The 15,546-nt window shown below is 35.6% G+C and overlaps 1 protein-coding gene across 15 annotated transcripts in view; it reads left to right on the top strand.

The window, feature by feature from the left end:
* The window catches only part of PICALM (phosphatidylinositol binding clathrin assembly protein), a 94,208-nt gene that overhangs the window by 24,005 nt on the left and 54,657 nt on the right, over positions 1–15,546 (top strand). For all 15 annotated transcript variants that reach the window (XM_070457162.1, XM_070457165.1, XM_070457163.1 and 12 more), the window contains exons 2-4: positions 6,655–6,797; positions 9,930–10,005; positions 13,604–13,706. In XM_070457162.1, coding sequence (XP_070313263.1) covers positions 6,655–6,797; positions 9,930–10,005; positions 13,604–13,706 — 322 coding nt within the window. The remainder of the gene's footprint in view (positions 1–6,654; positions 6,798–9,929; positions 10,006–13,603; positions 13,707–15,546) is intronic.

Genomic DNA, 15,546 nt, shown 5'->3' on the forward strand with positions numbered 1-15,546 from the left:
TTCTACCACCGCTTCCTCGTCCGTGAGGAAATAAAGGAAGATGGCAGTGCTGCCTTTTCTTCCAGTGGTCATGGTATGCTCTAAATGCTCTGAAATTAGTTACAGTACATGTTTGCTGTGTGGCTTGAGAGGTCCTTACTGAAATTTGTGAAATTATGGAAATAATAGTGATACAGTTCCTTTACATACTGGTTTTAAGTAGCTGTTCCATGTGTAACTTAGTTGCTGAGTAATTTTGAAAGTGTTCAGTTCTTTTTGCATCACCCCGTATTTGGGCAAATATGCTATACATTAGAAAATATAGTATATCTGAGCTCTTAATGTTACTCTGCGTTATTCTTTAACGCGGTTTTGTGAGCATTTTCCCCACTCAGCTTTTTTTCTTTTCTGTGTATTTGTCGGCCTCATAGTACTTTACTGCCAGACTTCTGCTGTTTAATGAGCTAATCCTCCATTATTGAACGAGTCCGCTCACATTGTGACTTAGGTACCTTAGCTTCATAGTGCTCTTATCAAAACCTTGTGGATATCATTGTCATTTCTTTTTAGTGCTTTGAATGCTTCTTTCTCTCCTCTTTCAAGTTAACTCAATCCTTATTACTTATACTGAGTATTCTGTGTGAGTCTTTCCCTAGTTTTAATTTTAAATCCAATTAAATGTTGGTTAGATTTGTTTCTTAAGATATAAATTAGTCTGTAAAGGTTGTATTTTTGAGTTAATTCTCATGGAAATTATGTGAAAGTCTAACACATTTCTCACAGAGGATCCCACAAACTTTAAAGAATATTGTAACAGCTACATCTTAATTTGGACCATATTTTGTGACCCTTTACACAAAAAATTGAATGATGTAAGATGGTTCATTCTGTTTCCTAGACATCTTTTGGTTGAGGTCTGATTTCAACTTGCATGTTAACTTTTCAGACTTTTCCTACATGAAAAAAATTGTGCTAATACTTTATAGCAAAAGTTCAGAAGCTTTTCTTTATCCTCTTGTTGCTGTTTCTTAGTGAATATTTGTTTTTATTTGTACTGCTACCCAGGAAGAGTTTCAAAGATCTGATCAGCGAAGCAACATTTGATGAACCACTTAATTTGCTTTCCAAATTGAGTGTGTCTCCAGTTTTCTAGATGATTGAAGAGAACAGTCTTATGTTACTAAAATAATTTCTGAAGGCAGTTGCCAAAGGAGTATCTTTCGAAATGACCCTTTTGAAAGAGACAGTAATATGTGGCTAAATGATTGTGATGCATTGTCCTTTTTTTTTTAAGACTAGCTTTAGGCAAGCTCTTTTATTAGAAAATCTACTTTGGGTATCAGTGTAGTTTTGATATAACCTGGTGAGTGCCTGTTTAGATGAGAACTTGAGGCTTTTACATTCTGCTAATGATGTTTGCCACTGACTGGGTTGCCTGACTTGTGGAAATCTACCCTTCGACAAGTCAATACAGGTCTGTGGCTATCTGGTAACTGGCTATTTCTTAATTTTTGTGCTTCACTGAACATTTCCTGATGAATACAAAAATATATATTTTTTTCATTTTACTGCTTTTCTTATTATTTTTAAGTTAGCTAGAAATTTAGAACTTGCGTTAAATTGGCTAGTTGGGTATTTGCTTTGTGTATATTTCCAAGCATCCTTACCTTTTACAAAAAATTTAATTCTGTTACTAAGTCTAGTGTTTAGTAGTGAGCTCCTGTGACCTTACCTTTGGGTCAGTACCTTACCTGTGTTAATACAGTAAACATTTATTTTATCTACCCCAGACCTTGTTTGTTGAAGAGGCATATTAAATAATAGAAGTGAGCATTTTGTTTTAAAAGTTTAGATTGGTTCCTTCTGCTGTCTCTGTGTGGAAGAATGCTCTTCATTTCCATAGTAGGCCTGTTTTCCTCTGCCCTTAAATCCTAGAAATTCTCATGAATTCTCACCTGTACTTAAAGCAGAGAGCTTATATGCCGTATAGTTATTTTTTTGAGTGTAGCGTTTAGGATTTGTTACTAATGTAATATTAAATAAGGTTTTACAGTTTTTATATTCTCAAGGTAAACAGCTAAATGAAAATATGAGTTTCTACTTTGGAAACCTTTTGATGGTAAAGGAAGTTTATTTTCAAGTTTGTGCTTTTTAAGAAATGAAATCTGAATTGGGAATGAGAAAAGCAGTAGCTGTCAAGGTTGCCATGATATGTTGATGTTTGTTTGAAACAGTTGGCTTTTGGTTGATTAGAGGTGTGGAAAACACTTTCCTTCCTGAGTTGTTGGGGCTCAAGCTTAGAAGCATTTTCAAGTTACTACTATAGTAGAAACATTGTTCAGAGGAAAAATTACTCCTGGAGAAAATGACTGATTCAGTTAAAGTACTACGGGCAAGTGTGTTATGCAGAGTTTGTGTAACTGTGCAGTTATATTTTCTCCCAGAAACGTTTGTATATCTTTGGTTTTTTTGTATTTGGTCTACTCTGAATTTATGCATGAACTCTTATCCTATTTTTTCTGTTATATATGAAGTGTTACATTTTAGTTTCTGGAGTTTTCCTTCCATTTTAACGTGGTCATTTCTAAATACCATGAAATAAAGTTTTCATAACATTACAATAAATCATTATTTGTTGGATCCCCTTTAACTTGAAGTTGAGAATTTTTGCATGTGATGGGCTCAAGTCTGTTTTTAACCTTTTGGGAATTGCAGGTTGTGCAAAGACTTGTAGATCGTTGGTGTAATTTGTGTAAAAAATAAATTTTGAATGGTCATGTTAGGGCTGCTCAAGTGCATACTAAAATAAATGTTATTTATTCAAAAAGTGTTAGTGACCATTGTATGCATTGCACTATTCTTAGGAAATCCAGCAGAGAGCATAATAGAGCCCTCCCTACATGGAACTTATACTTTAATTGGGAGAGAAAGACATTAAACAAGTTAAAATGAGTTAGATGATAAGTGTTTTGGAGAGAAATTAAACAGAGTAAGAGGGTATAGTGAGGGTTTGGAGGTAGAGGATTTACCTTAAGGGTTTGTTACGTATTATAAATATTTAGAGATGTTCATCTGATAGGTGACATTTGAGCAAAGGTCTATAGGAATAAACTCAGGGAGTAAGAGAAGGGTGGATATCTGGGAAAAGAGTATTCTAGGCTGAAGGAACAAAATACTGAACACCTGAGGTTAAGAGTGCTTGGCTCGTGGGAGGCATTGCAAAGGAGACATTAGTGTAACTGAAGCAAAGTGAGGAGGAGAGCTGATCAGAAAGGGAATATACATAGATAGAATATACGTAATCTAATGTGTAACATGCTCATTGAAACTGAAAACTACACTTTTGGCTTCATTTAGCATCAGGCTGTCTCTGACTAATCCAGCGGTTTACTTACCTCCCTGATTAATAAGAGTATGGAAAATTACCAACAAAAGTATTTGCAGATTCCTTTTAAAATCTCTGATTCTAGACGAGAGTGTAGAATTTTGTACCAGCTTTAGTGTTGGTGTGGTGGGTACCTTAGTCTGTGGAGAGGAGTATTTCACAAAGGAAAATACGTCATTCATTTTGAGGAATGAACAAGAGTGGAAGGATTTGGGTATGAAGCAGCAGTGTGTATGTGTGTGAGAGAGAGAGAGTCGGTCAGTCGTGTCCGACTCTTCGTGACCCCAAGGACTGTAGCCCTCCAGACTCCTCTGTCCATTGGATTCTCCAGGCAGGAATACTGGAGTGGGTAGCCGTTCCCTTCTCTAGGGGATCTGCAGGACCCAAGGATTAAACCCAGGTCACCTACATTGCAGGCAGATTCTTTACCATCTGAGCCACCAGGGAAGCCCGTCTTGGAAGTTAAGGTTCAACAAGGAGGATGTTGACAAAGATGAAATGTATGCCAATCCTGTGTGCAGTTGGGAGATCATTGAGGTTAGTCAGTGTCATGGCCAGTTTTTATTTGAGCATGTTGGGTGGGTGAGACCCCAAATGAGATCTCATTAGAAGTGAAGAGGCCAGTTGGTCCAGCATTTTCTTAGTGGGGACGGTTTTGGGTGGAGCAACTTTTTTTTTGTGATGTTTGTTTATTTTTGGCAGTGCTCAGTCTTTGTTGACGTGGGGGCTGCTCTCTGGCTGAGGTGCATGAGCTCACCGCGGTGGCGTCTCTTGCTGTGAGGCGTGGGCTCCAGGCACGCAGGCCTCAGTGGTTGCGGCTCCGGGCTCTAGAGCACAGGCCCAGTAGGTGTGCAGAGAGCCGTGTTGCCCTGTGGCGCGTGGGGTTTTTCCTGGATCGGGGTTGAACCCGTGTCTCCTGCAGGTGGATTCTTTACCACTGAGCGGGGCGGGGCAGCTTTTAATTGCGGAGTGTCAGTTGTACATTGCATGACAGTCTCCCTCCCTCATCTTTGTCGTCATATGCCAGTAAAGCCCTTCAGAGAGTGTGATAATCCCTCCCCCCAACTTCTAAATACTCCCAGGACTGGTTGACTTCTAGTTAGGGAAACATAGGATCTTCATTCCTGCTTTATCAGGGATAGTGGGGTGGAGAGAAGGTGGAATATCTACAAGTTTAAGAGACTTGGTTCTTGATGGACTCTAGGGAGTGTTCACAAACACATGTGGGTGTGCAAACACATACAGACATGTAGAAGTGCCCTTGGGCAAGTATTGTGACAAAAAATTTTGTGACAGGTTCACTTTTGGAAAGTAAGAGGAGTAAAATGATTATTGACATCATTGTGAGAAATAACTGTTAAAGAAATGAACAACTTACAAAGATAATTTCTGGAAGGATAAAGAAAAAATACAGATACATAAGAATAAATCCATGGGAAAACAGGAAGCTAGGAATATAACTTCATATAATTAAAATCAAAACTTGATCACTGTGCTTGACATTTTAAAGGATTCAAAATGAGCAGAACTCAAACTGCTCCCAGTAAATTATATTTTGAGAGAGACAAAGTTTATCTTTGGAATAAGGCAAGTACAATATATTCAGTGCCTTAGGGCAGGTATAAAGTACTATTCAAGAAGGCAGAGATCAAATTTAAAATACCAGAAAAATATCAGAAGCTGAGCCCTACAAACCAAGTTGAATGAGCTATTATTCAATTTTTGTTGCAAGTAGTCTCAATTGTGAAAGCCTGTGTTCCATGGACATTCTCTTTGACTGTTTTGTGCTTTGTTGTTCAGGCATTGTTGGCCAGGGTAACTGCTTATCTAAAATGCATTTGCTTATCAAGTGTTACTTTGTACAGAAATTGGCTCTATTAGAACAAACATTTTTGAAAGATTATAAGCAGATAAATGGTCATAGTTGCATTGTTTCTTTTTAGCAGTCACAGTCAAGTTAGATCACTTGAATTCATATTTAATCATTAGGTACTAAAGGTGAAAAGTGGACAAACTTTTAATGAGTCACAAATAACTCATTTTCCCCCTTAATGGTACTTATAACTGAGGTGCTTATTATAGTTTGTTTTATGCATACTTTTAAAATAACTCATTTCTTGATCTTCTTCATTAAATTGGATCATATTTTGTATTTTCTTCTTTGAATTTGCCAATAATATCTGTGAAGCAGATATGAGGTGAAATTCTGAGAGGTATATTAACTTTTTCTTTCAGTTTTGGTGCTACAACAATTGTAGATTATTTTATGTAATACTTTCCAGTTATTTATATTTTAAAATATAAAGTTAAAACTTACATTGTTTTACCTGTTTCCAGAGTAATAATTGAGTAGAGTTCCTGGATTAGTTCTTTGGAAATTTATTGCACTGAGAAACTTTCAGCCCATTTTCAGTTTTGTCTGTCAATATTAGCTAGTTGCTATCAAGTGAAAACTGAGTTAACTCAGAAGTGAAGGGAGAAAGAATGAGAATTGTTTTGAATAAACAAACTGAGAATCCTGTTCACTCACACACCACAAATCTGCTCTATTAGTACAAGCGCAGCATTCTAGGGAGGATTTTAATAAAGGTGTAATAAAGGTGTTTGACCTTCAGCTTGTGTCTGTTTCTATATGTATGAATTTTTATAGTATAGGGATGAATATTATTAGTACTGTAATTCTAAAGTTTTATGAAAAGTAAGAGAACTGAAAGTTACTCAAGGGCCTGAAGCAGTTCCTTTTGAGATAAATAAAATGTACTTCAAGATGAAGGAAGTTTGATTTACTTTCTGATATTATTGATTAATTATGTGATAAAGGAGATCAGTCCTGGGTGTTCATTGGAAGGACTGGTTTTGAAGCTGAAACTCCAATACTTTGGCCACCTGATGCAAAGAGCTGACTTATTGGAAAAGACCCTAATGCTGGGAAAGATTGAGGGCAGGAGGAGAAGGGGATGACAGGATGAGATGGTTGGATGGCATCACTGACTCTATGGACATGGCTTTGGGTGAATTCTGGGAGTTGGTGATGGACAGGGAGGCCTGGCGTGCTGCAGTTCATGGGGTCACAGAGTCAGACTGAGTGACTGAACTGAACTGAATCAATGCCCTGTTTACTTCTCAGATAGACGTTCTGTCTCAGTGGTTCTATTGAGAGGATTTTTACAACTTTTCCAAACTATCCATTTTTGTTCCACTCTTGTTAAATCTTTACTCTATTAGTATGCAGACCTAGCATTAAAAATAAAGCAGAGTAAATTGATCTTTTTTTTTTTTTTTTATTGCAGACTTAATTCAGTGCACAAATGAGATGAATGTGAACATCCCGCAGTTAGCAGACAGTTTATTTGAAAGAACTACTAACAGTAGTTGGGTGGTGGTCTTCAAATCTCTCATTACAACTCATCATTTGATGGTGTATGGAAATGAGGTAAGCAGTTTTTTTGGTTAACAAGTGTCCTGGGGGTGTTGACTGGTTCAGGTTGCTTCTCCCACTGACACCTCAGAAATGCCTATAGCAACTGAATAATATAGGTCAAAAGGGCAAGGTGCTTATGCAGAAATAGAATTGTAGACCCTACACTTTTTTCCCTGCCTTTTAAGTCAGAAAGCAGAAAGTGGGTCAGAGCATAGGGGACTTTCAGTAATGGGCTCAAGAAGCAGAGATTAATTCTTGGAGATGGGTTCCATAAGCTCCTCTGGTTTTCGCTGGCCTCTGTGTATAGGTTATATGTTCGTCTTTATTCATTTGGTTTTTCATTACAGCCCAGTCAGATTTCTGTCTGATCTCATATAGTTGTCTGTAGAAGCCCTTTGCCTAGTTCAAGGCTGTGATATTAACGACTAAGATGGCATTTTGCTGAGAGGGACTGATTGAAGAATACTTTCTTCAGCAGAGTTGTGTCTAAAGTCTTTGTTACCCAAAAAGGGAACGAATAAGATGCATAAACCTTTGCAATTTAATGTCTGGAGAGAATCATCTTGTTTTCCATGATAGCCCAATAGCTAATTTTTGAGTTCTTGATTTTCTCAGCCTGGTATGCTTATTTGTAAAATTGTGTCAAAAGGAATATTCAAAACTGTGTTTAAAGAAAGTTTGAATGGAATTAGATAAATCTAGGACCTTGGTATGTGCCTTAGAAAAATGCAGACCACTGATTGCTAGGAGATAGTTCCCACTGAGATGAGGAGAGGGACTTTTTAAATTATATTTGTAGTTTTTAAGTTTTAAAAATTATTTTCAGGAGTGCTACCTGAAGTATGATTACTTAGGTAACACATATAACCCATTTTTAGGACATGTTACTCAGTTGCTTTCTAATTCATTATTAGCAGTATGCAGAGTCAGTAGAAAAATTTGGATATACTAGCTTCAGCGTAACCTAAAACATTTTCATCTTAACTAGAATAATAGTTTCTACTTTTATTAGGAATGTATTTACCTAAGATCATGATCATCTATTCAGAAGAATTTCAGGCTTGTATGTATTTTTTGCCTTAAAGAATAAACTATATAGTTTATTCTTTAGGAAGAAAAAGCCACAAATATAATCAACTGCAATGCCAGTTAAAGAGGCAGACATTCAGTGGTGACTTTCAGAGGTGAATAAGGTAATAATTTGCCCAGTGCTCAGTCGTGTGCAACTTTGTGACCCCATGGACTTGTAGCCTTGCCAGTCTCCTCTATCCATGGAATTTTCCAGGAAAGTCCTGGAGTAGGTTGCCATTTCCTGCTCCAAAGGTCTTTCTGACCCAGGGATTAAACCCGCATCTCTGGGTCTCCTGCGTTGGCAGGCGGGTTCTTTATCGCTGAGCCACCTGGGAGGCCCTGAGGGTGCTGATACCAGAAGCACAGCCTCTTTAAAAGGCAAACAAGTAGAAAGTTGACTGTCATTCCTTACAACTGACTGATAGGAAGAGAAAGGTAGCGTTTCAGTAGTGGTTTTCAGATGAACTGCTTCCCTTCAGCAGCCGATAGAAATTTGGCGCCCCGCTCTTTTTTGTGTGCTAGTTTGTACAAGCCTGAAGTTTTTGCATTGGCAGGCATTACTGGTCTGTCAGAGTATGCATAGAGTTTCCCTATGCTGTGGTAATGGAGATTCTCTAGAACAGTTGTTCTAAAGTAGGGCAAGGCAGGCGAGTGATTTTCACCCTCAAGGACATTGGCATAACTGGAGGGGATGCTACTGCGTGCAGTAGGCAGAGGCTGCTGGCGTGCTGAACATCTGAAAAGTGCACAGGACAGCCCCTCACAAGAAGGAATCATCGAGACTTATGAAAATCATAGAGTGTTATATTGCCTTAGGATTTTTTTTTTTGTCTTAGGACATTTTAATGCGTTTTGAAACAAGTTGTTTTAGGATAAATGATAAAACAGGAGTCTTTGATTTACAAATTGTTTTTCAGAACGTGGTTTGTTAGTTTGTGGTGATCTCTGATGAACACTATTGAGTTAGAGAAGTGATTATGTACATAAAATTGATAGTAGTCCTCTGCATACATTTACAAAAGTAATCCTTTTAAAATTTGTCCTACAAAATTGAAAAGAGTTTCTTTAGCTGTTTTTAGAAGTTGTGTGTAAAAGGATATTAAGGTAGTGTTCTGTGGTAAGCATTTTGGAGAGGGGTTTGACAGTATTTTGAGATAATGAGTTTTTATACCCATGCTGAGCTAACAGTTCAACCCTAAGTATATATCATGAGAAACCCTTGCATGCCTGCAGGTGGAGACCAGTACAAAGACGTCAGTGAGACATCGTTAATAATAGTAAAATTGGAAAGAACTTAAATATCCATGTAGAAACGGATATATAATGGATGTAATAGTTTGTTGAAATACTCAAACATTGTTGAAAATGAGTGAACTAGATGTACATATATTAAATGGATAATTCTTGGGAAGAACATTAAAAAACACATTGGAAAAGAAGTACAGTGTAGAATTTCTGTAAATTTAAAATAGAAGACAAAATTATGTACTGTTTTTAGATCCTTATATATGTAGTAAAATTTTAAAAAACATTCATGGGAATGATAAAAACCTACTTCAGAAAAGTGATTGCCTCTGCAGAGGGAGGAAGAGAAGGGAATGGTATTGAAGACGTGTGTCTTTAGTAGTATGTAATTCAATTCTGTAAGGGAATCTAAAGTGATGATCTTTAATCTGGACTGTGGATAAGAGGATATCTGTTCTGTTATACTCCAATATGATTACTAATGTTCTGTTTTTTAAAAAAGTAATAAAAATTTGGATCACTAGGTATCTGTTTTAAAATAAAGGCACCATCTGAGTATGATTAGCTGTAGCCATAATATGCTTTAGTAAAGTGCTTCTAGTTAAAAGTGCCTGTTTGCTTTTAACTTTAATACCATAGCTGTGGTCATTAGACTTTAATAAATTCCTGCATGCTAGTGAAAAATAAGTTTTATGTTTTTAGGAGGACTGAAGATGATAAATTTTAATTTTTTAATGTGTTAACCACCACTTTCCCCCCTAATTCTCAAAGTTTCTTAGATGACAGTACTATTTGACATAATTATTTGTTGTCTTTTTCTCCCTCCAGCGTTTCATTCAGTATTTGGCTTCAAGAAACACGTTGTTTAACTTAAGCAATTTTTTGGATAAAAGTGGATTGCAAGGTAAAGACGCCTTATTCATTACAGAAAAACCAAGAGTGACCCCATTTGAGGATTACTGCAGAGTTGAACTCTGTTCTTTAGAACATATGCTATGGAGGAGCTTCATGTCTTAGTGAAGGCTGTAGAGAAGAAAAAAACTTTTCATATGAAGATTGATTGACTTCACTTCTTGCCACCCAGAGCTCTTTGAGAAGCAGTATAAAGTGGTAGTTTAAGAGCATGGGTTCTGGAAGTGGACTGCCTGGATTAGAATCCTGTCTCTAACACCAACTGCATAAACTTGAGCAAATTACTTTACCTCTCTGCATCTTTAAAATCAGGAGTAATGATAGTACCCACTTGTAGGATTAACATGAGGCACAACCTAGTTATACATGTAAAGTGCCTAGAATGATGCCTGGCACATAGGAAATACTACTTACATTCTGTTATAGTTGTTCTAAATCATATACAACTTAAGATTGATAAATATGAAAAATATTAAATTGATTAATGATTTGAGGAGTGGCATTTTGGTTCCACAGGATGTTAAATTTGAGTTTGGGGTTATCAAGTAGTATAAGAAAACAAGTTTTTCAGTTCCCAGTAAATAAAAGGAATGTTGGTAGAATAAAACAGGATTATTATTTTAGTGAAATTCTAAGGGGAAAATTTTTCTAAGCTACATATGACATACCTAACTTTAAAAATGTAAAATTAGAATATAACTTTACATATCTGTAAATGTAGAATGTAACTCTTACATATCTGCTTTCATTGTTGTTTTTTTTATTATTTTATACTTTATTCTAAGAAATGTTGAGAATATCATACATTTTAGTAGCAAAGGTAAGTATAATATGTTTTTCAGATAAATTACTTATTAATACTTAACCAGGTATTTTATTTATTTTACTTTAATTCAGTAACTTGAAATTGCTGTAATCTAGTATTGTAGCCCTCCATGTACATACTGTCTTAACGGGATCTGTTACACTTAGCCAGAGCTAGACTGTTAGCATTATAGAATAACTCTAGGAAGAGCCTCATAAAGGACATACTGAGACCATACTAAAGGAGTACTCAATAGTAAGTTTCAGCTGGGAAATATCTTTAGAAAAGGTAAGATTTGTGCTGTGCTTTGAAAGATGGATGAGGACGTGAGCTGACTTAAGCAAAGGTACACAGATGTATGTGGATGATGAAGAGCATGGGTGTTTGTTTATAGGGCAAATGAATATGAATGGAATGTAAGATGAGGTGTTGGAGAATATGCAATGGAAGATAACCCTTGGGAAGCTGTTTGGGGCCAAAATCATGCACAAAGGATTTTGATATAGTTGGGATTTCATAATGCAGTGAGAAACCATCCAAGTTTTTTGAGTTGAGGGAGGAGGAGAGAGGGAATGTGTCTTATTTAAAAAACCACTCTAGCCTGTTGTATTTGAGTGAGTAACATCTTGAGGACTTCAGACTACTCTGGTCATTATTTTGATCATCTAGTAGAGAGTTAATGAGGGCCTGAATTGTGGCTTCTATGGAGATGAAAAGCAGTAAAATTTAATGAGTAGCTGTGTATGTGTTTATGAACTGTTTAATACTTATCTACTTTTGGCAGTAGAAAGTACTAATTAGAATTGAAGACACAATCTTTCAGAGATTCTGGAAATCAATAATCTGTACATAGAACCAGCTGTTACAAGATTGATTTTACTTTAATGAGAGATATCATGTCTTAAACACTTAAGGGGGAAAAAATGAAGCCATGGAATCCCTTTTTCAAGTAAAATCAATAGAAGCTATCTGTATATATAATAGATGAAACTGGAGCTGTTACGTTTTCTGGAACATGGATAAAACTATCTCATCTTCTTACTTCTGCTTTCCACCTTATTTAGTTCATTTGAACTGTAAGAGTCTGGAAAACAATATGCAAACCACTACTCTGGAGCAGAATATATGCATATGTTCCAAGTGGGTTTTTTGTGTCTCATTAACTACTGATTTTCTACTTTCTTGAGATGGAAATTAAGCACTTCTAGTGAGAAGGTTTTAAGGCTTTCATTCCTTTTAAGTAAAGTACAGTATATAGGCCTTTTATTAAAGCTTGTATTCAAAGATATTATAAAGGTTAGACTGAAATGATAAAAGTTATAATTCAGTGATCTTTTTGTAATTTTGATTGCTGATGTATTTTGTTGGGTGGAATCTGGTATATTTTATTCAGTATATACTGGCTATATATATTGTTATACTGGTTGTACATATTATAATTAAACTTACAGTGAATGAGATAACTGTGTACATCTGATAGCTGTACTTGAAGTAAGAATAATATAGGTATACAGAGAGTTCAGGGAACGTTTTAGAGATTGAGCCTTGAAGGATGAGAGATGTTTCTCCCCTTAGTGAGGATCTAGTAGACTGTGTTAGAGGGAACAGTATTAACTACAGAGCTGAAAAATGTTAGTATATAACACCTTATACAATATGAGAATATCTGAGGGGAGTGATTTCTTTCTGTTCACTGATTTTTCTCCAGTAGCAAGTTAGTAGCTACTAAGAAATATTTGCTGAATAAATGAATTGGTGATTATGTTAAATCCAGTCACTGTACTTTGTGTGTGTGTGTGCACTTGTTTTGGTGTTATTTCTTTTTAAAGTAGCAGAGACCATCAACTAAAATTAAATTTGTTAGGTGACGATGAACCAAAGTAGGATGGATCTGCTTTTACAGTGGAAGTTGCTCAGTCGTGTCCGACTCTTTGCGATCCCATGAACTATACAGTCCATGGGATTCTCTAGGCCAGAATATTGGAGTGAGTAGCCTTTCCCTTCTCCAGGGGATCTTCCCAACCCAGGGATTGAACCAAGGTCTCTGGCATTGCAGGCAGGTTCTTTACGAACTGAGCCACAAGGGAAAGAGCAAAAATTTGTAGACTTCCTTGAGCCAGGCAACAGCTAAAACACAAGATTGTTTGTTTTTAATAATATTGATTAGATTTTATGGTGCTGAAGTCTTCAAATCTCATGATTGTGTTGAAGCAAAATCTTAGAATGATGTAGCTATTCACTTAGAAAGTTTCATTGAAAGCTGTCATAGAATTATTTTTTGTTAGGCCTTAAATTTGCATATTGCCACTTATTTCATTGTACAGTGTAGTAATTTTCTCTGCTACTTACAAGGTTGGCACCCATAAGTTGTTCTAAATCATATGTAACTAAAGATGGAAAAGTATGAAAAATATTAAATTGATTAATGATTTTGAGGAGTGGAATTTTGGTTCTGCAGGATATTAAATTTGAGTTATGGGGTTATGAAGTAGTATAAGAAAACAAGTTTTTCAATTCCCGATAAGTAAAAGGAATGTTTGTCAGAATAAAGCAGAATTATTATTTTAGTGAAATTCTAAGGCGGAAGATTTTTCTAAGCCACATATGACATACCTAACTTTAAAAATGTAAAGTATTATAGATGTTACTGTCACTTAATTCATATCACTAAATGGAAGGTGGAATATCAAGACATTGTGGTCATTGGATATATGAGTTGGTTTTCTAAGCTAATTGGGTTTTTTTAAATATTTTATGAAATCCTTTTATGTTTCTTTTCTTACAGGATATGACATGTCTACATTTATTAGGAGGTATAGTAGGTATCTAAATGAAAAAGCAGTTTCATACAGACAAGTTGCATTTGATTTCACAAAAGTGAAACGAGGGTGAGTTAAGCTTTCTTTCTTTCATTCTTTTTGGGTTTTTTTTTGACATCTAATGGATTTGAATATTTTAAAATGTTAACTGCAGGCATTATTTGAGCAAGTTCCAGGAGATGGTGAAGGACAGGGAAGCCTGGTGTGCCACAGTCCATGGGGTCGCAAAGAGTCAGACACAGTTGAGCGACTGAACAACAACAATAGGCATTATTGATTATGAATTACAGAATTTCAAGCCAGTCTTAAAAGATGAACTTCATGTTTTTTTTAAGAAGTATATCAGATACTTTTGCACCAGGATTTTTGAAATTCTTACTAAATTTCCCAACAGCTTTGAGACAATTCACACAACATAAAATTCACCCTTTTAAAGTGTACAATAAGTGGTTTTTAGTATATTTACAAAGTTGTGCAGCATCACTGCTGTCTAATTCCAAAACATGTATTTCCTTTTCCTCTGGACCCTGACAGTCACAAGTCTACTTTATATCTCTATGGATTTGTCTGTTCTGAATGTTTATAAAAGTAATAAACTTTTTTTTAATTCTGGCAACATAGAATTCTGACTTAAACTGTTAATATTTTGTTGTATCTGATCTGTTTTCTGTGAAATCTGTGAAAATAGAAATAAAAATAGGTGTATGAAGACACATAGTAAATCCCATATTTGGATCACACTATTTGAAGACTGCTTCCCTCCCCTAATAGATATTTTAGATATTCTCAATATCTGTGCACATAGATCCAGCTCGTTCTTTTGAATGGCTTTAGAATTGTGTTCTAGATGTACCTTTGAGTATTTCCTTTTTTTAAATCTTGTAAAAGAAATGCATTGACTGTTCTTTTACATATGCTTGCATTCTTTTTTTTCTTTTAATTTATTTTTGATCACACTACTTGGCATGTGGGATCTTAGTTCCCCAACCAGGGGTTGAACCCGTGCACCCTACAGTTGAAGCACGGAGTCTTAACCACTGAATCACTGTGGAGGTCCCTATGGTTGCATTTGTAAGTGAAATTCCCTATAGAATAAATTCTTAGAATTGACAAGTCAAACAATATATATATATACATGTACCATTTTAATAGAAAACACCAAATGCCCTGTATAAAAGTGTTACCAAATTATTGAGTTGAATACAATTATAAATACCTCTTTCAATGTATTCTTCCATCATCATGAAAATGTATCTCATTAGGTATTTGTTAGTTGATTGACTAACTTTTAAATGTGATATTGAGCCTCGTTCTCTCTTTGTAAAAATACCACTCTTGCTTTGTTAATTGCTTTTCAGGATCCTTTGCCCATTTCTCTGTTGGACTTTTAAAATTCTTGTCTTAAAAGCTCACTGGCAGTTTAGTCAGATAAATTTAGGTTTGATTTCTAGCTTCATTCCAATTAGATGAGGGATTTTAGTAAGATACTTCAGCCAGCTTGCTAACTTTTAAAAAGTAATTTTATTTTGAAATAATCCGCTTCCTGAAATGCTGCAGAAACAATACAGATAACTCCTATACACTTCACTGAGATTCATCAGTTTTTAACATTTAATTATTCTTTGTGTATGTGTGTTTACTTTTTTGTTTGATCCATTTGAGAGTGGATTATATATACATCATGCCTTTTTACAGTTTATAGCTCTTAACATTTCAGTGCCTATTTCCTAAGAAAAAATATCTTTTATTACATATCCATCAATTGGCTAACTTTTTGCATCATGCCTTTTTACAGTTTATAGCTCTTAACATTTCAGTGCCTGTTTCCTAAGAAAAAATATCTTTTATTACATATCCATCAATTGGCTAACTTTTTGCATCATGCCTTTTTACAGTTTATAGCTCTTAA

Source organism: Odocoileus virginianus, chromosome 28, assembly GCF_023699985.2.
Source record: "Odocoileus virginianus isolate 20LAN1187 ecotype Illinois chromosome 28, Ovbor_1.2, whole genome shotgun sequence".
NCBI lineage: Eukaryota > Metazoa > Chordata > Mammalia > Artiodactyla > Cervidae > Odocoileus > Odocoileus virginianus.